Source organism: Artemia sp. Qi Xiang Cuo, chromosome 14 (assembly GCF_049724085.1).
Source record: "Artemia sp. Qi Xiang Cuo chromosome 14, ASM4972408v1, whole genome shotgun sequence".
In the NCBI taxonomy this organism is placed as follows: Eukaryota; Metazoa; Arthropoda; class Branchiopoda; order Anostraca; family Artemiidae; genus Artemia; species Artemia sp. Qi Xiang Cuo.
This window is the reverse complement of record NC_142807.1, coordinates 44,032,047-44,057,484: the sequence shown is the minus strand read 5'-3', so window position 1 is coordinate 44,057,484 and position 25,438 is coordinate 44,032,047. Positions and strand designations below refer to the sequence as shown.

The window sequence follows — 25,438 nt, the reverse complement described above, 5'->3', positions numbered from 1 at the left end:
CAATTGAAAACGTTGAGGAATTCAAGTACCTTGGGTCTGGTTTAATAGCAGATGGCGGAGGTGGAAAAGATACTTCTGTCCACATATCAAAGGAGTGGGCTAAAAAAGGCACTATGGGCCAGATATGAGATCTCGACAAAGAAAAAGTCCAGAGTCTACATAGCATCCGTTCCAGCTATACGCGGACGAAACATAGCCGCACACGGAAGAAAAGGCTAGAATCTAGGATGCATTTAATCACCGCTGTTTTCGCTATATACTCTGAATCAACAGGTGGTCTAGAATTCCCAATAGCGAAGTAAGAAGCCGTTGTGGCCACTTTGAAGAGCTACCTCTCGTCATCAAAAACGTCACCTCAAGCTTCTTGGCCGCACATCGCGTGAAATCAAAGGAATGATATGTCGAGACGACCTTATCTGTGAGCCAGCACTATCCTGGACACGACATCGGCGAGGACAGAAGAAACATCTTTGGCAAAAATTCGAAGAGGATCTTGAGCCACGGGCAGGCTTCTGGAGGTATGTTAGGAGATGGAACAGAGACTGGCTGAGGATTGTCGGGGAAGGTGCAGCACACATATCGAAGTGGGCGTCGAAAGTAATTCCATAGTCCACTGGTAGAGGGAAGAACAGTTCCTAGTCTGGTTCCTGTCGATATTAAGCAAGTAAAACAAAATTGTTCCATATCTTCAACTCAAACAACACTCAACGAAATTCTATTTACTATATTCCAAAACGGAGCCATTCCAAAATGAATGTCTTCTGAAACGAAATTATCGGCTGCAGTACAAAAAGAAATTAATCACAATACATTTTAACTTTTTACACGTTTTCATCTTCCCCCCTTGAACAAAAATTGTTAGATTATCTTTCCAAGTTCGCCTGCCTCTATTTTACCTTAGCTTTGATGTTACCGGCTATCGTTGATTACTGTTCTTCTACCTATTCAAAAGTTAAAAGAGGGACTACTTTACGGAAGAGAAAATACGCCTAACAAAATAGAAGCTCCAGTATAGATATTTCGCCACAAAAGGTGAAGTATACTTGCTGATGAAACTCTTTTAAGCCCAGTCTACAATTTTTTGTTTTATTAGTAAGTGTTCCAGGGCTACACCGGTAATAGCCAAACACGATAAGACACCGAATAGAAATTTACCGCCTCAATGAATATTATGTATGATTAGCTTTAAGACTGCTAGGTAATCTTAGATGGCGTAAATTCGTTTTCAATAACACCACCTTGAATTTTCACTTTTGAGTTTTCTTTGTCTATGGTAATCAAGTATAACGAACTTACCAAGATTTGAAAGAGCATGGCTATTGACGTATAATTCTCTGCTCCACTCTACCATACATTTGAGAATTGAAACTAGGCACTCCAAACCTTTAATTCGTAATGCTTTTTCTTGATTAGGAGTAGCACCAATGTCGACTGAATGTCGACCTTGAGCAATCTTTGACAGTGCATTCACAAGTCTAAAATATAAAAAAAAACAGTGTTAAGTCTATAACGTAAAACTACAAACACTAATAAATCAAATCATGGCAACAGGGATGATAAAAGCAGAAAAAAAAAAAATGATTAAATAAAAGTAGTAAGAGCAAAACACGAAAGAGCATATTAACGGAGTCAAAGGGTGGAAAATATGAATACGAAATTATAACCGAGATGGTTGAAGAAAAAATATACAAGGAATGGCCAAAAACTACGGCGGACGTTAGAAAGAGGAAAGATACCACCAAGAAGGGTAAACTAGAACAATCAAACTATTTCAGAAATCGGTAAGCTATAGTGGGGAAGAGTCTAAAAAGAAAGTAGCGTTTTTGTTTGTTTCACATTAAGAAAAACTGTAAGTGAAAGTATGAGTTCCAACAGGACTTTGGTGTATCTCGGAGGAGTGAGCCATTAAGAATCAAAACCCATTACAAACGTTTCTTTTATTTCAGGAAGTTTCAGAATAGGTATATCATACTATACTGCGATTGCTCTATTTTACTAACGCAGTTTGAGAAACCCCTATAAGTCTTGTTTCGATTTGTCTGGACTAAAAACTCTATTGCAACTTTTTTTGCAGTTAAAGATTAAAATTTCAAAATTTTAACTTAAATAGCTCAAAATGTCTTTTTTATTCATGATATGCTTTCATTTTGACAGTCACAGCATATCACTTAAAAGCAGTTTGAGCCGAACTTTTTAAATGGAGAAAAAAAAATCAAACCTGCAAGCATTGCTTGGATAATGTTTAGTATTGGCACGTTGCAGACGTTGGTTAGTGTTGTGTTGCTTTATTTAAACTGTAGTCATCTTTTATATACAATTCCAAAATTTCCCTCTCTAAAGCCCCTATCTAACTTCAACATTAAATATCCATTAAATATCATTCACGAAGAGATGCGTTTTTCCACTGGCTCTCTTGAATCTCGTTTTTTTCCTTCATTTCAAATAGATCCCCTATTTTTTTTGTGTATGGGCCAGTTCATTAATTCAAAATTTCCATGGAATTTGGAATTATGGAAAGAGAAAACATAAAGAGGAAGAAAAATTTCCATAAGAATAAAAAAAGCATTAAGTGGATGAAAAGTTCCTAAAATAAATGAGAAGTAAATAAGAAAAGAAGAAACGCTACACCTTATACCACTTTTTTAATATACCAACAAAAATTACAGTAAACCCACGAAATCACTCAGAATCATATATTAAACATTAGAGCCAGGTATGAGCAAGTGATATTTATGTTAAAAAAAAATATTTTCTCCTCTGCCCAAACTTAGTATTTATAATTTTCTAAGCTTTCGAGAAAATCGCAAAATAAGGACTATTTTATTTTCAGAACAGAAGAGACAGATGAGAATACAGAATCTCGTTTAAGGTTTTCCAAATTCTCTTCTATTCCAATCTTACCAACTCTGATTTCATCTGGACGTCTATACTAAGTTTTGTTAATTTATTGTATATTTTTGGCACTTTGGTTTGTGTGTACTAACAGTTTATGAAACTAGTGTGTACTAATGGTTTTGGCTGTGGGAAACTTGTGGAATTCGTTTTTAATCTGTAGGTACAAGGTCGTATCTCAGAATGTACAATAGATAGATAAATTCAAATTCCTTCATTAAACTTGCAATGTTGAAATTAGTGGTCTGTCCATAACTCAAAATCAAGTTTCTATGTAGATACCAGAACACTCGAATTAATCTGTGGTCAATTTGGCTTTTGTGAATATTTTTGGTAAATGAAAAAGATATCGTTTCATAGTTTTTATTTTAAATTCCCTAATATATTCTTGGAGTAGTATTTCTTTTTTCCTTTCTTAACAATTTTTTTTTACGTATTTTGAATTTTCCAATTTTCAGTTACTATGGATAAAGATCTCAGATTTCGAAAATCCCTAAAATCTTAATGGGGCGGCCAATATTTTTATCTTTCTTAATATTTTCTGTATGAATCTATTGAACAGTTAACATCACTGGTTTCAGTAGCAGAATTTGAACAATTAAAAGAAAGCGACCCAATAATGGATAATAAAATGAAATTTATTTGTTTTGTGTCTATAAAAAGGCAAAATAATTCAAACCCAGTAGCAAGTCTTATTTCCAGGCCAGATTATGAAGGTAAAAACAAGTAGTTTCCTTGCATCAACGACTCTCTCTTTGTAAAAAAAAAAAGAAAAAAAAAAAACAAATTTATTTTCAAAAGGTACAAATTCAGCAATATGAATAAATCCTGCATTACCTTTCGTAAATATTGGCAGCAGCCAAATCACAGTCATAGTTAACATAGATGTCAACAACACATTGAGCATCAGCACAGATTCGAGTTAAGGCGTTGATCACCATCCATTTGTGTTCAAAACTACTACTGTTTGTCTCCAATATGCTAAGAAATATCTCACGAAAAAACACCTAAAAGAAAAATAAAGAAATACACTTTGAATCTCTCGTAAAATGTATATTGCACTAGAACTTCATTTTTGTTTGTCAAATAATGCAAAAATGAATTAAATAGTTTATATATATGTTATAACGAATCGACGATTGAAGGTATCATCGACTATGTATCGTCGTGTTAAAAAAAATGGTTTACCATTTCTGTTCAATTTTTTACAATATCTTCGAAATTTAGCATTAGCTCACATCTTACATCCTGGGTTGTCATAACATAAAACCTGGTGTATCACACAACACATTTCCTATACAATCAAAGTTACTTCAGGTAACGTGCAAGTAAACGCATTTTATACTTTTATCTAATCTAATTTTTTTATCTAAATCTATTTAATAAATTTAAAATCTAAATCTATTTAATAATATATTTTTTATCTAATCTATTTTATCTAATTTTTTACAATATCTTCGAAATTTAGCATTAGCTCACATCTTACATCCTGGGTTGTCATAACATAAAACCTGGTGTATCACACAACACATTTCCTATACAATCAAAGTTACTTCAGGTAACGTGCAAGTGAGCGCATTTTATACTTTTATCTTTTTTATCTAATCTAATTATTTTATCTAAATCTATTTAATAAATTTAGAATCTAAATCTATTTAATAATATATTTTTTATCTAATCTATTTTATCTAATTTTTTACAATATCTTCGAAATTTGGCATTAGCTCACATCTTACATCCCAGGTTGTCATAACATAAAACCTGGTGTATCACACTACACATTTCCTATACAATCAAAGTTACTTCAGGTAACGTGCAAGTGAGCGCATTTTACACTTTTATCTTTTTTATCTAATCTATTTTTTTTTTATCTAAATCTATTTAATAAATTTAAAATCTAAATCTATTTAATAATAAATTTTTTATCTAATCTATTTTATCTAATTTTTTACAATATCTTCGAAATTTAGCATTAGCTCACATCTTACATCCTGGGTTGTCATAGCATAAAACCTGGTGTATCACACAACACACTTCCTATACAATCAAAGTTACTTCAGGTAACGTGCAAGTGAGTACATTTTATTTTAACACAGGAAAAAAAATACAACAGAAATTAGCTTCCTTGAAATCTGATACAAAAAAAAAAAGAAAGAACATTCAAATATGCTTATAACCTGGTTCTTTCAAAAAAGATCATATAAAATAGGTATCACATTAACTACAAAAAGTTGAAGACATCAAGAAATTTGGGCACCTTAAAAGGAAAACTATAACTTCTTAAAAGAGTTTGGCGCCATTTCATTTACCTTATATTTTGCAAATTTTTACTTCACGTTTCTTTTTCTGAAGTTGACGCCGCTACTTACAAAAACTGCATAACTGTATATGGGGTCCATGTTGCCGATAACGTTTGCCGCGAGGAACTTTGGGAACTGTTGAAACTTGCAGAAAGGAACTGTTGCCCTTCAGCAAATCTGTTAAATTAAGCATTAATATCGATCTCTCGTATTAACCCTTTATTTTGTACAACTAAGCGAGTCTTTAAGAAGGAATAAGCCATCGCAGGGCATTATAGCTTTTGAAATTGGGAAGCTCAATTAATAGATTTTTGATATTTCTAACCAATTGGTTATCTCAGAATCTACACTCGATAGCTGTTTGACCCGCCGGGTCAAACAGCTAGAGGAACCTCAAGCTTATTTTCTCATAGTCAATTCAAGCATTCTTTTTTGATTCGTTAGGTGTTATTTTTACAAATAGTTCGTTTATATATTTCATATTTTTGTATATTTCGTACATATTTTGGATTTTTGACATATTTTTCGCTTGCTTCATTGATCTAGTTTATTTTACATGAATGGTTATATTTCTCTTTTTCTCAAAACACTAGACTGTCCCATAATAAGACAATAACTGAAATAAAGGCGATTGGGCTCTCTAATAAGAAGCAACTCTTATATTTTTAAGCCATACATTTTCTTCATCAACATTATGTTTACAAAGTGTTTGCACAGTTATCTTCCATGACCTTCTTTCTCCACATTAGCTTTTTTTGTTTCTCATCAAGGGTCATACTTTCTACGTCTGGCTGATTTAAGTGGTGCTGTATTCCTTATACTCTTGCTGTGGGATTTCATTATAACCCCATTCTTTTTCCTATGAGAATGTGCAACTCCTTATTAGGTAAAATAAGATGTTGTAAGACATGCATTTTGGAGACGTCCTACTGACATCATAGCGGTTTATTAAAAAACTTAATCTGATTTCTTATAAAATATGTTGCAATTTGTTGCTTATAGTGTACGTAATCCACGTCTAAAATATGCCAAAACTGTATAAAGTTTTAGGATATTCAAAAGATTTCATTTATTTTTCTGATTTCTTGTTTATCTTTTTATTCCTTGAATGTTGCTTTACTTCAATGTTGAACAATTTTAATCTTTCTCCAATATGACAATATGACATAAAGTCCTACAGGGAGTATTCTTGTTTGATTCTGAACTCAGTCCAATATAAATAAAACTGTATACGTCCTGAGGTGGCGTAGTGTGTTTGACTTTAGCTTGGTAATACGGAACCTAGAGATGGAGCCCGGGCGTTGCAACACACTGCAGGTCCGACGCAGCGACCTTAGCAGTCAAAAAGCGTCGTAAATCCGATTACTTATTAAATAAAATTCTAGTCTAGTCTAAGCACCTGCCTGATATACATGAGCTGGAAGGTGTGATTCATGGCAGATCTTTTGTATAAAATTTTCATAATTGCTTTCAAGGTAATGTTCCATTATCTTCGTCTTCTTGTTTGAATTAGTATGAAGAAGCTTTCACATAATCTTATTATAAGATTCAAATTCCGAGCACTGCAGTGTGTGGGCGAAGTTGAGTTCAAATCCTGGGTCCTGTATTACAAAGCTGAGATCAAATTCTACTGCACCCCCATTACAGGACGGTCCATTATTTTTGCTGAAACAGCGTTCATATCCTATTGACCTTCTTCTTTATATGTTTCTGGGGTTATTGTTTACATGGGGTTATTGTTCTTTATTGTTCTGGGGTTATTGTTCTTCTTCTTTACATGCGGTTATTGTATAGACAAGTTCTATATTCTGCAAACTCAAAACAAGGCATCGTCAATATATGGAAAAGGAGTGTTACTTAAATACAACTTTTGAATAAAATCCAAACCTATCCACTTCACTTCAAACGTGGTTTTTACATGCAAAACACAAAAACTTTCATTCCAACTGCACATAAAGCACAAAACAAACACAGAAATTCAACTGAGTAGAATATATGGTTTAAAAATAGTAGATAAGCATCAAACAACAGATTCTAAATTTACAGTTAATTTTAGAACTACTGACAAACTTTTAACCCAAAGAGATACCATTGAACGTCAGGAATTTTGCCACATGTGTAGAACCTCCTACTTCAAACTTTTGCTCTAGTCTTAAACTAGTGTACCAAAGATTTCGATACATGTGCAATATCGCGTATCAGGTATGTGAAAAAGGCACAAATGTCCAACAGCAGCCAACGAACTGCATACGATCAAGTCGTAAAAGAAAATACAAGAATAAAAAAATATACTGCTGAATAGGAAGAAGAAGGGATCGGGGTAGATTTCACAACATAGTTCTAACTATTCAGAAAAACATAGCTTATATTGATTTCTCAATTAGTTCCACTTTCAATAAGTTTTGTTGCTTTGTTGGCTGCATAGGAATATTGAAGTCGATCCAACATGCACAAAAGCGCTCCTTGACGAACAAACTTTATTCTCGAAAAGGTGATGACGTTTCTGGGGGGTCAGTTGCGTAAGCTTCGGACCTCCTCAGACTTGTGGATCATTGCACTTAGTAAAACCCAGTTGGTGTAATGATTGCAGAGCCGATGTGATAAATTTAAGGCACGAAATTGGCAAAATGAGTTTTCCTTAACATGGCAGGGTCATGGGGCGAACTCATTCAAAGCGAACCAAATCGCCAACTTCTGGCTTCCAGGCCAGACCCCGTTCTTCAAGGGGCGACTCTATAACCATGCGATTCAGTTGCGGACTCAGTTATACCCAACCAGAAGGACCCAGTACAACTCCAACCCTTTGACGAATATGTGCAGGCACGGATGCCCTTCGCAGGAGACTATTCAACATGTCCTACAATCCTGTGTGTACGTCCACGGGGCCCGAGTCAAGCGGCATGACTCCGTGGTCAATTCTCTGATAGAGCATGTCGCGACTTTGAGTAAAAACATGCATATTTGGCTTGCACGCGTAACCCTGGATTAATCCATCAGATTTGTTTTCTTTTTCAATTTTTTTAAACAACATCATTCATGAGTTAAGTATTATCAGGTGAGTAGCAATACTTGAATGTATATATAACTTCTAAGTGACCGAAAGTTACACGTGAATACACAAACTGTTTTTTCTTTTTTCCTTGGGAAACCCCACCCGTGTATGCCAAGGGAAGATAAAATATCCTACAAACATGAATCTGTGTTGCAGGCACGTACTAGAGTCGTCCCTAGGTTAGCGACTTATATATGGCATCTAATGATCCAAAGCCTAGGCTTGTGAAACTGCATTTTATATACTGTGCTGAAACATGTAAAAAAATACAGAAGGGCTTTTGACATGTGCACAGTTGGACACTACTTAAGGTAAGTCCCTGGTGTATCCGGTGGCTTTTTGTGCACGGATAATCTAGATGGCAGCACTCCTTTTGCATACTAGGCATAAATCACAACTTGCATTCTGCTGGATTATAAAATAATTCATGGCACACACATAAAAAAATCAACTTGAGCCAACATTTTGTGGCTCTCACAGAAAAAAAAATACAAAAAAGAGATCAAGAACCATGGGGCCTCTATGTTTTTTTTTCTTCTTCCCAACTACTTTGTATGGAAGGATGGTCGTGGAAACTTAGGAGAGGGCTTATTCAACAAGAAATGTAAAGTGCTAGTGCATTTTTCAAGAATCAAAAGTGATTGGATTAAATTACAAAAAAAATGTATCTATAAATAGAAATAAAAAACAACAGCTTATACAAATTGACGTAAAAATGGCCTTCTCTCTGATATAGTAAGGGTAGTGCTATATTAACGAGACCATCCGATATATACTGACCAATCAACATCTAGAATATGATGGATTGTTCACTTAAAAACCTATACAATTGTGATTCACGATCTATAGTCCATACCTTAGCCTGTAAAATTTTCTTGTGGGTGGAAATTCAGCGTTGAATTATACAAAATGTATATACCATGAAAGTTCACTCCGTTATAATTGACGGTGTGACGCAACGTCTTTCTAGTGCAATATCAACTTCCCTTACAAGCATTCCTCGTAGTTAATGGTGATCGGAAATGCAGTAGCCATTGCATAAGCCTCTTGGCACAGTTTGTTCTATCTAATGCAGGAAATGAACACTATTTAATTTTTGTTTGCATACTATGCCCATCTCCTTCTCAGTAGTTTCTTAATCGGGTACGAATTTCTATTCTCCACGTAAAGCAAAATAATCATTTTAGACACGCCGAAAAGCTTAGAAAAACGTGTATTGTGAAAAAGAAATTTATAATCAAGAAAATAGGAGTACACAATATCACCATGAAACAAGAAAAACTGACCTCAATTTGGGCTTTTAGATGCGTCTTAAAGTTAGCTAACAGTGACAGAAAAAGTGCCAATGATAGTTGAAACACCTCTGGTACATGAGAGGTTCCGTTTTTGCTTAATGCTACGCATAAATACTGGCGAATAGCAGTTACAAAAACAGGATGAGATTTGAATACATTGCCCGCTTGCTGAATAACGCCTAATAGCAGTTCCATTGCTAAAATTTTGGAGCGCATCCAGTACCTAAAAATAAAATATTAAAAGTGAAATGCTAATCCAACAGCGTGTGGAAGTTTTTCAAAGCATTATTTGAAACAATATGAGAATGATGTGGTGTTATAGTGAACTATTTCCTTTCATTTAAATTCCAAGTCTAATTTTCAAACCAAGTCAAAAATACTTTTTGAAGTGCCTTTCTGGGACAAATTTTTCAAAACTGTCTTAGGCGAGTAATTTTCTTTTTTATTCTATATTTAAGTAACAATCAATGGTTAATTTCTGAGAGACATTTTCCTATAGTTCTTGTGACAACATATCCAAAGGTCAGAGATTAAAATCGTGCAGAAGATCTTTTAAAATTCTTAAAGGATTATTTAGGGTAAATTTCAAAGACCATCCCTCGGGCAGTTTGGTACTAGCAATCGTAAACTTATCCTTGGATAACAAAATGCAGAATTTAACAGGGTCTGTCGAAAGTCTTAATTGTTGAATACTAAGTTGTTTTTTTTCCCTTTTATGACTAGGCTACTCCTTAGTTGTATCCTCTTTCACTACATGCAATCTAAGTCAGGATCTCTCAGCTTAAGGACATTCTATTTCATTGAGGGCTCTTACCAATAGTATCTTCTAGTAAGTAAACACCCCCCCCTTCCAGAGAAAAAAATTACACATGCCCAGCTTGCTGCCGCGGGAATATTTTCTTCTCCCTAAAAATAAAGGGGCAGGTATAATTTAAGATTGTAACATCAGCTACGGTGGATAATAAGGAAAGAAAAAGAGAAAGGCGTTCAAAAGAATAAATTGAGAAATTACTTGATATATGTATATCAAGAAATGAAGAAATGAAACATATATTGACCAGTAAGTAAACTAAATAGAATAAGAGAAAACAGAATGGGATATAAATTAAACCCGGCGTTGTGACGAAAAAGATGAGAGTTTAGGAACGTTTATGACGGAACAGAACAGTTTAAAAACAGTATTCCATTCCCAAATAACAAATAGAACTCGAGGACATTTCACCAATTTAGCTGGTTACTCCTATTTTGCTTGAAAGAAATTAGTGATTACTTTCCATAAAAAAAACTGCAATTTTGCGTCAAATAATGTATGTTTACCATTATTAGGTCTTTTATTATTGCATCATATATTATTGCGCCTTTTATTTCTTACGGTAATGTCCACTGGTCTAGTAATTTGTATGCAAATTTTAAAAGAGTGCAGAATCTACTAAGTAAAACGGTACGTTATATTGGTAATTGTGTAGAAAAAGTGAGTGATATTGCGTCGGGTTTTAAGAAATTACAACTGCTTAACATCAGTGCCGTAATTTCATCAAAATCCTGAGAGGGGGGAGGGGGCAAAGTTGGACACAATTTTCCCAAATCAAGCAAAAATGACAGTAAAAACTGAAAAATGAGCCATTTGGTACCATGAAAGTACTATATAGTATTATAAAAGTACTATAAAGGTAAATATATACTAAGAAAACTGATCCGTTTCTGTTGATGCTTGAATTATGCAGGCTTGACTTAATTTTGACAAGACTTTTGAAGAAATTAAATTTCAGATGGGGGGGGCGAACTCCGGTCTGGGGTGGGGGGGACCGAGGTATGGGAGGGACAGTCCCCCTTCCCCATATTAAATTACGCCCATGCTTAACACAGGTCAGATACAAGATTACCAAGAAGCTATTTTTGCTTATCGGCGTAGGAATGATGTTTGTCCGTCAGTTTTGACTAATTTTTTTGTGCAAATAGTTCACTCCACAGGTATACGACTAGAAAGCGGATAATTTTACCATACGTGCTGGTTTCAAAATTAAGTATTTGGCTCCGTCTATTTGGAATTATACACCAGGTGACATTCGGGAGACTGAACACATTGGATCATTTGAAGTAAAATTTAAAAGGATAAAATTTAAAAAAATAAGGGATATATGTGAGAGGAGAGAAAATTAAGAAGTTTTTTTTTAATTTATGATGTGATTTTTGTTAGATTTTGTTATTAATGGTTAATTGAGAGATAATATTATTGTCCCCTCTTTTTATTCCAGTTAATGTTTTATATTCAGAGGATTACAGTGGTCCATCATCAGGCTTTTTGAGCCTTCCCTGGGCAGTTGTGAGTGATGTAGTTAATTTTGTGATTGGTAGTAAATGAAGTAAGTATACTCAATGTGCGTTTTTGCCATATAAATTCACATGTGTATCGCATTACCTTTCCTCGTAGAACACAACATGTGGGAGAAGCAGTCACGAGCCTTTCGTCAAACTTAAAATAACGTTTTTCAGCCACTATATGAGGCCTTTTGGGCCATCTATTAAATTTTGCTTTACTTAAACGATAGCCACTACAGAAAAATTATGAGGAGGAAAGTCTTGTAATGATTTCTCCAGATCTGCTGATATTAAATAAGAAATTGAGACTTTGTTAATATATCAGAATCAGTGGGGAAAATACTCATCTACTCCTTCAGCTATTTTCGATTTAAAGTTTCTGGATTTAATTTTCCCAGACCATTTTTCTGGTTCAAATTCTTAAACTATTTTTTGGTTTAAACCTGGTTTAAATTTTCTAAGCTGATATTCGGATCTACTGATACACACACTCGAGTAAATACACACTCGACTGTCCAATACCAGAACAATTTATCTACATTTTTTTAAGGTTTACAGAGAACTTCTATAGCTTTGCGTGGAAATCAGACTTACTGCGTTCCAAAAAAGTGTAAATGAATAGAATAGACTATATTTTATTCACTAGAATATATTTTATACAAATTCACAGAACTAACATGAGCATGCCGTGACACAAAAAAAAAGACACAAAACAAGGATACTACTAGTAGTACTACTACTAACAACTCACCGCAGCACGAAGCCACCTGAGGCCAACACAACTACGCACACTCCTCCTCCATCCCAATCTATTCAAAGCCTCCCTTTTTACACCCGCCCATGAAGTTCCTATTTCCTTTAAATCTTTCTTTATGACGTCCTCCCACCCCAGACGGGGACGACCTGCTTTCCGTTTAGCCCTAGACGGTTGGCCGAAAAGAACAATCTTCGGTAAGCTGTCATCCTTCATCCGCACAACGTGCCCTAGCCACCTCAACCTTTCTTTCATTATAGCCCTAGAGAGCGGTATTGAACCACATTTTTCGTATAGCCTATTGTTTGAAATACGGTCACTCAGCCGGGTACCCAGAACAATCCTTAAGCAATTTCTCTGGAAAACATCAAATCTTCATCCGCTTTTCGGAGCGCCCATGCTTCAGAGCCATATTTAACCAGTCATCACTGTAGCTTCTAATATTCTAATCTTGGTTTGCAGACTTATCTTCCTATTCTTCCAAACTTGTTTTAACTGTGAAAAAACACCCTGAGCCTTGGCTATTCTACTTTTGACATCTTCACTGCTCCCACCATCTTTACTAATAATACTACCAAGGTAAGTGAAGCTGTCCGCCTGATCAATCTTTTGATCAATCATTATCAATCATTATTATCGATCATTACCCAACTTCACCTTTTCATCTTCACTTATTGCTATCCTTAGTGACTTAGTCTTCTTAACATTAATTTTCAAACCTATTCTAGCACCCTGTACTAACAAATCCTCTAAAATTTCATTCATTTTGCTCACACTTTCATCTAGGATGCTTAAATCATCAACATAATCTAAGTCCAGGAGACTTTTGCCTCCCCATTTGATTCCGTGGTCTCCCATTGCCTTTCCAGTGCTCCTTAAGACAAAGTTCATCAAAATAATCCATATAAAGGGGGATAGAACACAACCCTGATTAACTCCTGATTTAATACAAAAACAGCTGCTAACCTCATTTCCTGCCTTAACCGCAGCAGTGTTATTCTCGTACATAGCACTAATACCTTTAATGTGTTTGTCTAGTATACCATACAAGGATAAAATCTTTACTAAAGCTCTTCTATCAGCACAATCGAACGCTTGCTCATAATCTATAAAACTGAGGACCAAAGGTGTTTGAAAACTCAGGCACTTCTCAATTATTAACCTAAGAGTGAACATTTTACCGACACATCCTCTACCTTTTCTAAAACCGCACTGTTCTTCTCTTAAAGCTTTGTCTACGGCATCTCTTAGTCTAAAAAGTATCATATTACTAAGTAATTTACTACCTACAGAGACCAGACTAATCCCTCGATAATTACCACACCCACACTCACTAGAGGCTGGGTAAGTCATTGACCGTGGACACTTATTTTTTATTTGTCAGAGTCTAGTGACTGGTCCTTCAGTAGGGTGGCTCTCAAGGTCGAGTGACCACGATGAGCTGGGGAACTCAAACAATTTAGTCCAAATCGATATGTCAATTCATGTCTACGCGTATCAAGTGAACCCAAGTTGAGTTGTTTTAGTGCATCTTCATATACTGAGTAGTTATTTCCAAGTATAATCTTTATAGGTGTTTTTTGTATCACCTCAAGTGTATCTGATTGATATTTCATCAAACCTCGATGCCAAGCTGGACATGCATATTCAAGAGAAGGTGTAACGTAGCAACAGTAATCGGACTTGAAAACATCAGTTGACATACCACACCTCTTCAGGTTGAAAAATAAATGTAAAAGGGAGGTCCCTCTTTTAGTAAGAAAGTCAACGTGCGAGGTCAATCTTAAATCGTTGTCCAAAAGTACTCCAAGTACTTTAACATTTTTCTTTGCCAGCAGTAGGGAAATGAGAGGAGTGCGGTTGTCGACCTTTAGGAAGGAAAAAGTCATATAAGAGCTCTTAGTTTCACTGACCATCAGTTTTACCTTTCCTAATTCAGTTTTTAGGTTATTAAACATTCTCGTCAAGTCAGACTATTCGGTAGTCGGAGGGCTTAGTTGCAGTAATAAAACAGTCAAATTATCAGCAAATTTAAAACGCTCTCAAAGTGTTGCTAAAATACGATTAAAAACACTTAGAAAAGAAAGTGGGCCTAATTTAGTCCCTTGTGGCGAACCGCAAAAAAATCTAAATGTCCAGATGGCTCATGAACAGGGAGTTGGACACGCTGAGATCTTTTAAAAAGAAAACTAGCAAGCATGCGTACAACAAATGGATGGCCACCCATAACCTTAGCTTCTTCCACTACTAAATTATGGTCGACACTATCAAAAGCCTTAACTATATCAGCAAATAATACACCAACATAAGCCCCGTTTTTTTTTCTAAATGGTTAAGAGTGGTATCCAATAATGCAACCAAATAATGAACAGTACTATGCCCAGGTCTAAATCCAAATAGTTGCGAATCTATGTTATCTTTTATGTCCTCAAATAAACAATCAAAAATAAAACTTTCAAACACTTTTGAAAGAGCTGGTGTTTTTTAAATCGGCCTCATACCAGTAATGTCCTTAGGGGCATACATTTGGGGATTGGTGTAAGATACGCCTGTTTAAAAATCAGAGGCAACGCTGTAGCATTGCCTATAGTAAAGGCCTCAATAAAACTTTGGTTAAAAATTGCCGTTAAAAGAGTAGATAAAAGATTAGCACACTCAATAATCAATTTAATTGGTATCTTACTTGGGTAACTAGATAAAACCCATCCGATTACCGCTCTGATTCGGATAGAGTTTAGTACATTTGCTTTACGAAAGCTTGACCAGGCTATCGAGAAAATACGACTTGTCTGTAAGGATGGCTTCCTACGCAGCTTTTTACGCAGAGTCGATGGTATATACCTTTAGAATATTGCACATACAGTGTATCTGAAATAGGCACACTGTTTTCATAGGCAGCGCAATAGCGCTGCCTAAGTAAAGAACGATGATGGCACAATGTATTTTTTATTATTTTTTGGTTGGTTTTAGAAAAGGGCACTTCGTATCGAAATAGTTGTCGTAGAAAATTGGAAAAGGACTCATTGGAATGGAAAACGAAAGGACTTTTGCTCTTTTTAATACCTGACAGTCATTGGAAGGCAACTAACACCCCTTCCACGCCCACAATTTCACCAAACACATCCAATCAAAATTTTGAGATATCGATTTTGTTCAACGTAGTTTAAAGATTTAGAAATTATGTCTTTGAGGAGGACAGTCCCCCCACAGTCCTCAGGGCAATGGTTGTAATTAATGCCCTGGGGGCAGATAAGGTTTCTATTGGAAGCACTGTCGTAGAAACTTCAAAAAGGGCTCATTCAATTGGAAATTCAAAGGGCTAGTGCCCTTTTTAATAGTCGAAAGTGATTGTAGGGCAAATAACCCCCTCTCACGCCCACCATTTCCTAAAACACATCCAATCAAATTTCGAGATAGGCATTTTTTTCAGCGTAGTTGAAAGTTCTGGAAATTAGGTTATTAAGGATGACAAACCCCCCAGAGTCCTCAGGGCGAGGGTTGTAAGTTAAGCCCTGGGGGCATATAAGGTATTTATAGAAAGCGTTGTTGTAAAAGCTTCAAAAAGGGCTCATGCAATTGGAAATTGAAATGGCTAGTGCCCTTTTTAGTAGTTAAAGTGATCGGAGGGCAACTAACCCCCTCTCACGCCCACCATATCCCCAAACACATGCAATCAAAATGTTGAGATATCTATTTTGTTCAAAGCAGTCGAAAGTTTTGGAAATTAGGTCTTTGAGGATGATAACCCCATCAGAGCCCTCATAGCAAGGGTTGTAAGTTATGCCCTTAGGGCATATAAGGTTTTTTATAGAAAGCGTTGTCGTAGAAACTTCACAAAGGGCTCATTTATTTGGAAATTGAAAGGGCTAGTGCCCTTTTTAATAGTCGAAAGTGATTGGAGGGCAGCTAACCCCCCTCTCTCACCCACCATTTCCCAAACACATCCAATCAAAATTATGAGGATAGATGAGCGTAATGGTTCAAAAAAATTTTTAACCATTTTTTCAACGTAGTTGAGAGTTAAAGAAATTAGGTCTTTAACGATGACAACCCCCCACAGCCCTCAGGGTAAGGGTTGTAAATTATGCCTTGGGGGAATATAAGTTTTTTAAAGAACGCGCTGTTGTAGAAACTTGAAAAAGGGCTCATTCGATTGGAAATTGAGAGAGCTAGTGCTCTTTTTAATAGTCGAAAGTGATTGAAAAGCAACAACACCCCCCCCACGCCCATCATTCCCCCAAACACATCCAATATAAATTTTGAGATATCCATTTTGTTCAGCGTAGTTGATTTCCAGATAGAAAATATGTTTTTGACATATAAGGTTTTTATAGAAGGCGTTGTCGTAGAAACTTCAAAAAAGACTCATTCGATTGGAAATTCAATGGGCTAGTGCCGTTTTTAGTAGTCGAACGCGATTGGAGGGCAACTAGCCCACCCCCACGCATATCATTCCCCCAAACACATCCAATTAAAATTTCAATCAAAGATAGCCAGGGCTCATTGCCCTGTGGGCATATAAGGTTTTTATAGAAGGCGTTGTCGTAGAAACTTAAAAAAAAGGCTCATTCGATTTGAAATTGAAAGGGCTAGTGCCCTCTTTTATAGTCGAAAGTGATTGGAGGGCAACTAACCCCCTCTCAAACCCGCTATTTTCCCGAACATATTCAATCAAAATTTTGACTAAGCCATTTTGTTCGACGTAGTCCAAAGGTCCAGAAATTATGTTTTTGATTATGAAGAACCTCTCAGAGCCCCCATGGCAAAGATTCTAGGTTGAGGTCTGGGGGCACATAAGGTTTTTGTTGAAACTGTTGTCTCAGAAACTTCAAAAAGGGCTCATTCAATTGGGAATTGAGAGGGCTAGTGCCCTTATTAATAGTCAAAAGTGATTGGAGGGCAGCTACCCCCCCCCTCACACACGTTGTATTATCCCGAAATGCATCTAATAGAAATTTTGAGATAGCCATTCTATTCAAAATAGTCTAAATATCATATAACGAATAAACCCAAGAGATTAGGTGCAAGGGTTGTAAGTTATGCCCATGGGGTTTTTAAGGTTTTTATGGAAGAAATGGTTGTTTAACTTTAGTTTTTATCCCTGAAAAAGACTATGTTAATATAAAACGAACAGAAATTAATTAAAATAACTTTTTCCACAAAATAAGTTTTTCAAAAAAAAGTAAAGAAATCCATTAAACTAAAATTGAACAATGAAACCCCCCAAAAAACAAAAATTAAAATAAATAACAGAGTCAAACTCAAAACAAGCAGAAATTAATATGAGTAGGGTTCTAAACTCCATGCTTTCTAAAAGCCAGAATATAATTTGTACTTTACTGAAAACAATTCTTTTAAATGTTTTCACTTTTATAACTTTAAGAAATCAAAATTTAATTAAGATTTTAAGGAATAAATATCAGCATATGTATATTGAACTGACATTGCACTTTTTTTTTCAGTAGATACATTTGAATTGTTTTCTCAAAAGTACCAATCATTTTCTGGCTTTTAGAAAGCTTGGGGTTTAGAACCCTACTCATATTACTTTTGGCTTGTTTTGAATTTAACTCTGTTATTTATTTTAATTCTTATTGCTTTGGGTTTCATTTATTTATTAAGTAACAATGGGTTTATTTTAAAAAAAAAAAATATATACATCATCGATTCCCTGAAGCAATGCTTGTGCGGGAGAAAACCCACCTAATAAATCAAAAAACGAAGAAACCAAAAAAGAAAAAAAAAAAAAAAAAAGATACAGATAATGATAAAGATACTATATATTGATACTGATTTGTGGTAGTTATATGCTTCGTAGATTATTTGATTCTATTTTTGTTCATTTTTGGTTTAATGGAGTTCTTTACTCTTTTTGAAAAACTTTTTTTATGGAAAATTTTTTTTAATTAATGGCTTTAAAAAGTCAAGTGAAACAGAAAATACACTGTAAAGTTGAACTTAACAGCCTCTATCAATTAATTACATACTGGTTTGACCTTTAACGTATATCATATCAGTGTATCTGAGTCAGGTACACTGTTTTGGCTTTGGAAAGTCAAGTGAAACACCAGATACAGTGTACAGATGAACTGGGAATCTAGTTTATCATAGGGGGTACAGATACTTAATACGTACGAATTGATTTGGCGCGAAAAAATACGTAAGAAGCCATATTAAATTTGAAGCCTATTTTGGAATTGGAAAAACAACTTCCATTTATCATGTAGAAAATTCGATTTTAATTTACAAAGTTTACATTTTCTTCCTTTTTTCCGTTTAAATCCGTAAAAAATATTTACCTTGGGTCTACATATCCTTCAGTAACTTGCTTCATTGACAATTTACAGAGGGAGCGGAATACTAAAAATGCATCCCTCTGCAATATATGACCAAAGTATAAACCACTACAATCGTCTTCTGTCTGTTTGTTTAAGCTTTCTTCAGAGGGAATTCTTCCCACGTTTGACACTTTATCAGCTGCACCAACAGAGTTTACTTCACAAGACTCACCCGTGACAGCAGATGGTTTGTCATCCTCTCTTCCTAGAGCTAAAAAAGAAACCTGAATCACCAAAAAACATACAGGACTGGAATCACACATCGCTAAATACAATGGACAAAAGAGAACACTGCAGGGGATAGTATTTAATGCTCCTCAACAAACCCTTTAAGGGCCGCAATATCCCAATTTCCAAAAGCCTGATATTTTTGTTGACATAATTTTTTAGAAGAAAATTCTTTTGATGAATTTTAAGTAAATCAAAAGAAAAGATTATTATTTAAGTGAAGAAAAATTGCTGTTTTGATTTCGGGATTTTAACACCTCAACTAAAAGCATGAGCATATTTTTTAATGATAATAACAGTAATAGTAAACCTAAATTTGTACTGATAGGAGTAGTAAATACAAGTGCTAATCATAAGAAAGCAGAATAAATAATAAATAAATAAAAAAAAAAAACGAAAGAAAACAGTAAAATTTCAGATAAATGTTTTTGATACTAGAGTTGTTAACAACCCATGTGAATTCATGTCCTGGATGTTTTTTGTTTTTTTTTTATCGACAACAGAAATAGTATCACTACTGCACATATATTAATAACACTCGAAAATAGAGATATACAATTTATAAACAGCAAAAGCCCCTCCCTCTGCCCCAGAAGTATTCTTATTTTGTATCCAGAGTTTTTGATACTTATAAACCACATTGGGTGCGTATTACTAGACCCGTTCATGGGAGGGTGACAAGGAGGCGCTGAGTTGGGAAGGAGGCGCTGTAATTCATTTTTCTCCTGACACCACCAACCCTAGGATCGGCTCTGCATATTACAACGCATTAAGTGCATCACATTTTCATGAATCGTACAACGAAGTCATAGGTAAATTAACAAGAGTTTGTTTTTTGATAAGTTTTTCAACTTGACGAATTTGGATTTCAAGCTTTGAAAAGCAAAAATTTAAAATAAATTATAGTTAAAGCAAAATAGATAATTACAAATAAAGTTAGAAAAGCTCATGCTCAGACATGAAGACAGATAGAGAGAGGGAGTTGTTACCATTTAATTTGACATTCGCAGCAGGGCTCCTCCTTTGTATTGCAGTCTCAACTAATTCATTAACTAAAGCCTCTGCCATGGTCACTGTTTCAGTCACAATTTCCTCTGCTTCAAGGTTTGTCACAGAATCAGGATTTGCCTCTTGTTCACCATTTAATAGCGTCACTTTTGCAATTTCTTCAGTTTCTTCTTTTAGTTCAACCTCATTTTCACTGGTATTTAGATTTTCTCCTTCCACTTGTTTTGTTTCACTTTGGTCGCTTAGATTAGTCGAAGAAGAATGTTTGTTAATTGTTTTTCGACTCTCGTCACTTACAACTGGTACATTATTATGACGTGCTGCTTCTTCAATCTACAAAGAGAAAAATGTCAGGTTTAGATGTTACATTTAATGAAGATCAACATAATATGTAATGTGTATGATCAGCTCAAAAATTTTAACATTGGTTTCCTATATCCACCGATATTAGTATTCTGCCGTTTTTTTTGTGTGCATTAATGCTTGGATTTGGTAGAAGGCGAAATACATCAGAATCAGTAAATCGTCAGCGAATGATGACAATTTACTCCTGATTAGTCGGACTAGAACTGGTCTTTCCAAAATAGTATCCTCTGTTTCGAACGGTTTTTTCTGGGATTGACCTTTCGTTAAAAGAAAAAAATTGTGAGTTTCTTTCTTTCTCTTCAACTTCTTAAACTCCTCTTAATTATGATACTTTAATTAATACTTTTTATTGTGAAACATGCTCTGTTCCTTTTGTTGATTTTTTGCCGGGGTTGGGTAAAACCCTTACTAATAATCTTTCCAGTTTTCGTCGGCGCACTGTTTCAGATATTTCTAAAAGAATACGATTTGGATATGCGGCGGAAGTAGTTATTTCAGATATTGTACGTTATTTCTCAAGTACTACTCGTGATCTACTTTCTCCTTACAACCGTCTTGTTAAATGTTTTCTATAGTTAATATTTTGTGTTTTTTTATATGTTTTTTTTTTTTTTTTATTTAATTTCTTTTTACTCCAGATTTTAATATTTATCGTTTAGTGTTTTTGTGGGTATTAAATAAATTTTTACTATCTTTATTATATCAGTTATCCCACCTTCGACCAATCGTCTACACTGATTCGATTCTCAATCGTTCGAACTGATAATGGACATTTAAATTTAGTCTCAAATTTTATCAAATTAAGTTCGTTTTCGCATGCATTCCTGTGTTAAGCCTTGTGGACTATCTATTAAGTTTTGCTTTACATGAACTATACGCTATCAGTTATAAACCTATTAAAAATTCAATATCTGTAAAAAAAAACACTTCAGGTGCAGTTCTCTAACTAGTTCCAAAGGCTGAAAAATTACGCTAACAAGATCTTTCGAAGACTTCCCCAAAAAAAAAAAAAAATTATCAACAAATGTATTTCGACATATCAGTGAATTGGTTCTTACAGAAAAAAGATCATATTTTTTTTGAATTCTCAGCGGAAATAAAAAGCTTTGAAGCATGAGAACTACACTTAAACATTTCTTATGAGATAAAGGATCATGGACTAATTTGCTGCTTTGTATTTCCTCTAATTTCGCACACGTTTGAGCATTTGTACTTCTTAGAACTGTATCTATAATTCTGGCTTAATTCTGCGCCAAAAAGCATATTTCCGTTAATTCCAGCTAATAAATTTTAGTTATTTTACAATTGTACTTTCAATTTCCAACAAAACTAGTAGCAAAAAAATATAAAACAAAGAGTGCACTAATGGAATCTTAATTTATGTGAGCATTGGTAACAGAAATTAAACCGATAATTTAATTCCATTATGAACTTCTGAAGTGGAATGAGCAACCGCAAATCCCCCCCCCCTGAAAAAAATATCAGTAGAAAAAGCGCACTAACGAAATCTTATTTTAGATACTCATCCGTAGCAGAAACTAAACTGATAAATCCATTGCGAACTTCTGAAATGCTACCAAAACAGCAGTTTACCTTGCTTCTTTTTGAATCAAACCAAAGTGAGAACTTATTTGGGCACAAACACAACTTAAAGTAATCTAGCTCAGAGGTATCATTAAATTGAGTACAACGTCTTAAACACTGATACAGTTACACGGTAGCAAGGTGTTTTGTGTCACAGCAAATGAACAACATTTGAATTTCTAATAATCACAACAAGTGACCACAATCTATTAACAAGTTAAAAGACATCACTTTTATACATAATTGAAAAAGGTTTATGCCTTGTCTGCTGACCACGTGCCTCTGGATATAGGGTCATCCCCTAACTAAACACTCCGATCAGGCTGGCTGCAACCTCATGTGGCGGGTGGAGCCCACCCCGGGTATCTCAGTATCTAGGTTAAACCTAGCTCTAATCAGATTCCAGGCCTAGGGTCGGTTAAGCTAGCGACCCTCCACTTGAAAATCAAGTGCTACACAAAGTGACTACATAGCCTCGGATCCGGGCCCCCTTTTAAGATCTCGACCATCGCGCGTCAACGGACATGCTGACGACGTCAGGAAGACTGACAGATTAAACTTTCTAGACCAAAGGGGGCTTCGAATAGCCACCTGGAATGTTTTGACCCTGAATGCACCTGCATCAAAGAACCTACGTTCTCAAGAACTTCGTAAGAATAAAGTGGCAATTGCAGGTCTCACAGAATCCCGTCTTACTGGAAGTGGAGAAGAGCGAATAGGTGATAATCATTCGTTAGTCTGGTCTGGAGGGAGCATGAGAAGAAATGGTATTGGGCTCGCGCTAAACGGCCATGCAAGAAAGGCATTACTCTTGCATGAAGTTGTATCAGACAGAGTAATGAAGGCCCGCTTTGGACATAAGCATGGCAAGATGACAATTTTCGTATGCTATGCCCCGACCAACGATTCCGACGACGTAACCAAGGAAGAGTTCTACTCTGCTCTGTCCACATGTCTGTCAACAGTGTCCCCCCACGATGTCACTGTTCTTCTCGGTGACTTCAATGCTACAGTGCGAGATGATATGGGTGTTTGGCGTGGCACAATTGGACCTGTATCCCCCGACCCACTGAGCGATAACGGCCTTCGCCTACTCGAACTGTGCCGATCCCATGAACTTGTGATCGCAAACACCTACTTTTAACGTAAGACTATCCACCAGTACACGTGGTATAGTAACGACGGTCGCACAAAGAAGATGATTGACTACGTCATTATTTCTAAACGCTGGAGATCATCGCTGAAGAGCTGCAGAACTTACAGATCAGCAGAGCTCAGAAATGCAGATCACAGGCTTGTGTGTGCTGATGTCCAGCTTTGCCTCCATGCCCAGTGATTGGAAAGAAAACCAGTAGCAGCGGTTAATGGGAAACTAAAGTAGCCAAATACTTGCCAGAAGCATAGTTTTGAGATATCCAATCACATTTAGCTCCTTGGCTCGTTCAGCAGCATCGAATATACCAAAAAGTATTTTAAATCATAAATCAGTGAAGGAGAGCAGCTAGTGTTTTACACTTAAAGTTTTCAAAAGAAATTTTGGCTAACTGACAAAACACTGCAGGTCACAGAGAAAAGATAAAGGAAAAGGCTCTTTGGGGACATGGCCACCTATCTAAGGCTCAGAGAAGAGCGGAACAGACTTATTCACCGAGACCGAACTCAGTTTGCTGCAAGGAAAGCCGATGAAATCGAACTAGCAGCAAAAAAGAAAGACATGGGTAGCCTGTTCAAGCACCTCCGTGATCTCACAGAAAATAAAACACCAGCATTGGGACCCGTCCTATCCAGGGATGGGACACTTCTCTCTGATGAGGGTTCTTGTCTCGAGCGGTGGAAGGATCACTTCTGCTCGCTCCTGAGCAACACTAGCCAGTCTATGCCTCCTACTGGGGATAGTCCCAGCCAACCCGGCAGTCCAAAATCCGAAGCAGATCCTCCTCCAGACAAGCTTTTCAGCCCATCAGAAATTCAGAATGCAGTAAAAAGCCTCAGGAACACTAAAGCTGCCGGTATCTGTGGCCTGAATTCAGAACTGCAAAAATATGCAGGTCCTGTTATGCTCCTGTTTCTCCAAACCCTGTTCTCTACAATCTGGCAAACCGAAATAATTCCCGAAGATTGGCGGAAGAGTGTCATTATCCCTTTGTGGAAGAGGAAAGGCTCTAGAAGCGACTGCTCGAACTACCGTGGAATAACCCTACTGTCTGTCCCGGGAAAAATCTTCTCAATGGTCCTGCTAGATCGATGTCGAAATATCATTCGTAAAATCCGGCGACCGGAGCAAGCTGGTTTCATGTCGGACCGTTCAACCATCGAGCAGATTTTTCCGATCCGACAAATCATAGAAAAAGCCACGGAGTTCCGACAAAAAGCTTTTTTTACCTTCGTCGACTTCCGTGCTGCGTTCGACTCAGTGGACCGAGAAGCTCTTTGGCGGATTCTAGAATCGACGGGCCTCCCTGAGAAATACTGCAGACTCTTCAAAGCTCTACACTATGGGACGGAGAGCTGTGTTCAAGTGAACGGCCGGCGCAGCCCGTTCTTCCAAATCACGACAGGAGTGCGCCAAGGATGTGCAGTGGCCCCAGAGCTCTTCAATGTCATCATAGAATACGTTATGACAAGGACTACTTCACGTCTCAGCTTTGGACTCAAGTTTGGAGATCGTGTCATTACAGATGCTGATTTTGCCGATGTCTTGGCCATTCTGGCGGACTCCATGGAGCAGTTTCTGGAAGCACTTTGAATACTACGAGAAGAGGCTGCGAAGGTAGAAATGCAGATAAACTGGATTCAAACAAAAATTATGGCCATAGACCCATTCTCCCCTGCTGCCAATCCTTCAGTTAGCCTGGACAGCACAACCAGTATCGAAGTTGTCCAAAGGTTTACCTAACTGGGCTCTATAATTTCTTCAGATGGCTCGCTTCTTTCTGAACTACAAGTGAGAATATCCAAAGCGTCTTCTGCCATGGGCAGACTGAACCGTCACCTCTGGCGAAAACCAAACATCAGTCGTACAACGAAGCTGCGGATTTTCAACGCCCTCGTCGGCTCTGTGATGCTCTATGGAGCTGAAACGTGGCAAGCTTCAGCCGCAATCCTCAAGGCAATTGATGTCTTTCAGTCGAAGAGCCTGAGGAGGATCGAAGGTCTACGATGGCTCGACTTTGTCAGCAATGAGAAGCTGCTGCAGCTCACCAAACAGTCTCGGTTTTCGACCCAAGTAGCCGAGTAAACATTACAATGGTTCGGAAACCTACTTCGAATGCCTCCACACAGGCCCGCAAAAACGATCAATG

At 36.4% G+C, this 25,438-nt stretch overlaps 1 protein-coding gene across 3 annotated transcripts in view; it reads right to left on the bottom strand.

The window, feature by feature from the left end:
• The window catches only part of Sec71 (ADP ribosylation factor guanine nucleotide exchange factor Sec71), a 201,612-nt gene that overhangs the window by 142,623 nt on the left and 33,551 nt on the right, over positions 1-25,438 (bottom strand). For all 3 annotated transcript variants that reach the window (XM_089100054.1, XM_089100055.1, XM_089100056.1), the window contains 5 exons: positions 20,168-20,519; positions 18,912-19,161; positions 9,531-9,762; positions 3,730-3,899; positions 1,297-1,475 (listed from right to left, as the gene is read on the bottom strand). In XM_089100054.1, coding sequence (XP_088956180.1) covers positions 1,297-1,475; positions 3,730-3,899; positions 9,531-9,762; positions 18,912-19,161; positions 20,168-20,519 — 1,183 coding nt within the window. The remainder of the gene's footprint in view (positions 1-1,296; positions 1,476-3,729; positions 3,900-9,530; positions 9,763-18,911; positions 19,162-20,167; positions 20,520-25,438) is intronic.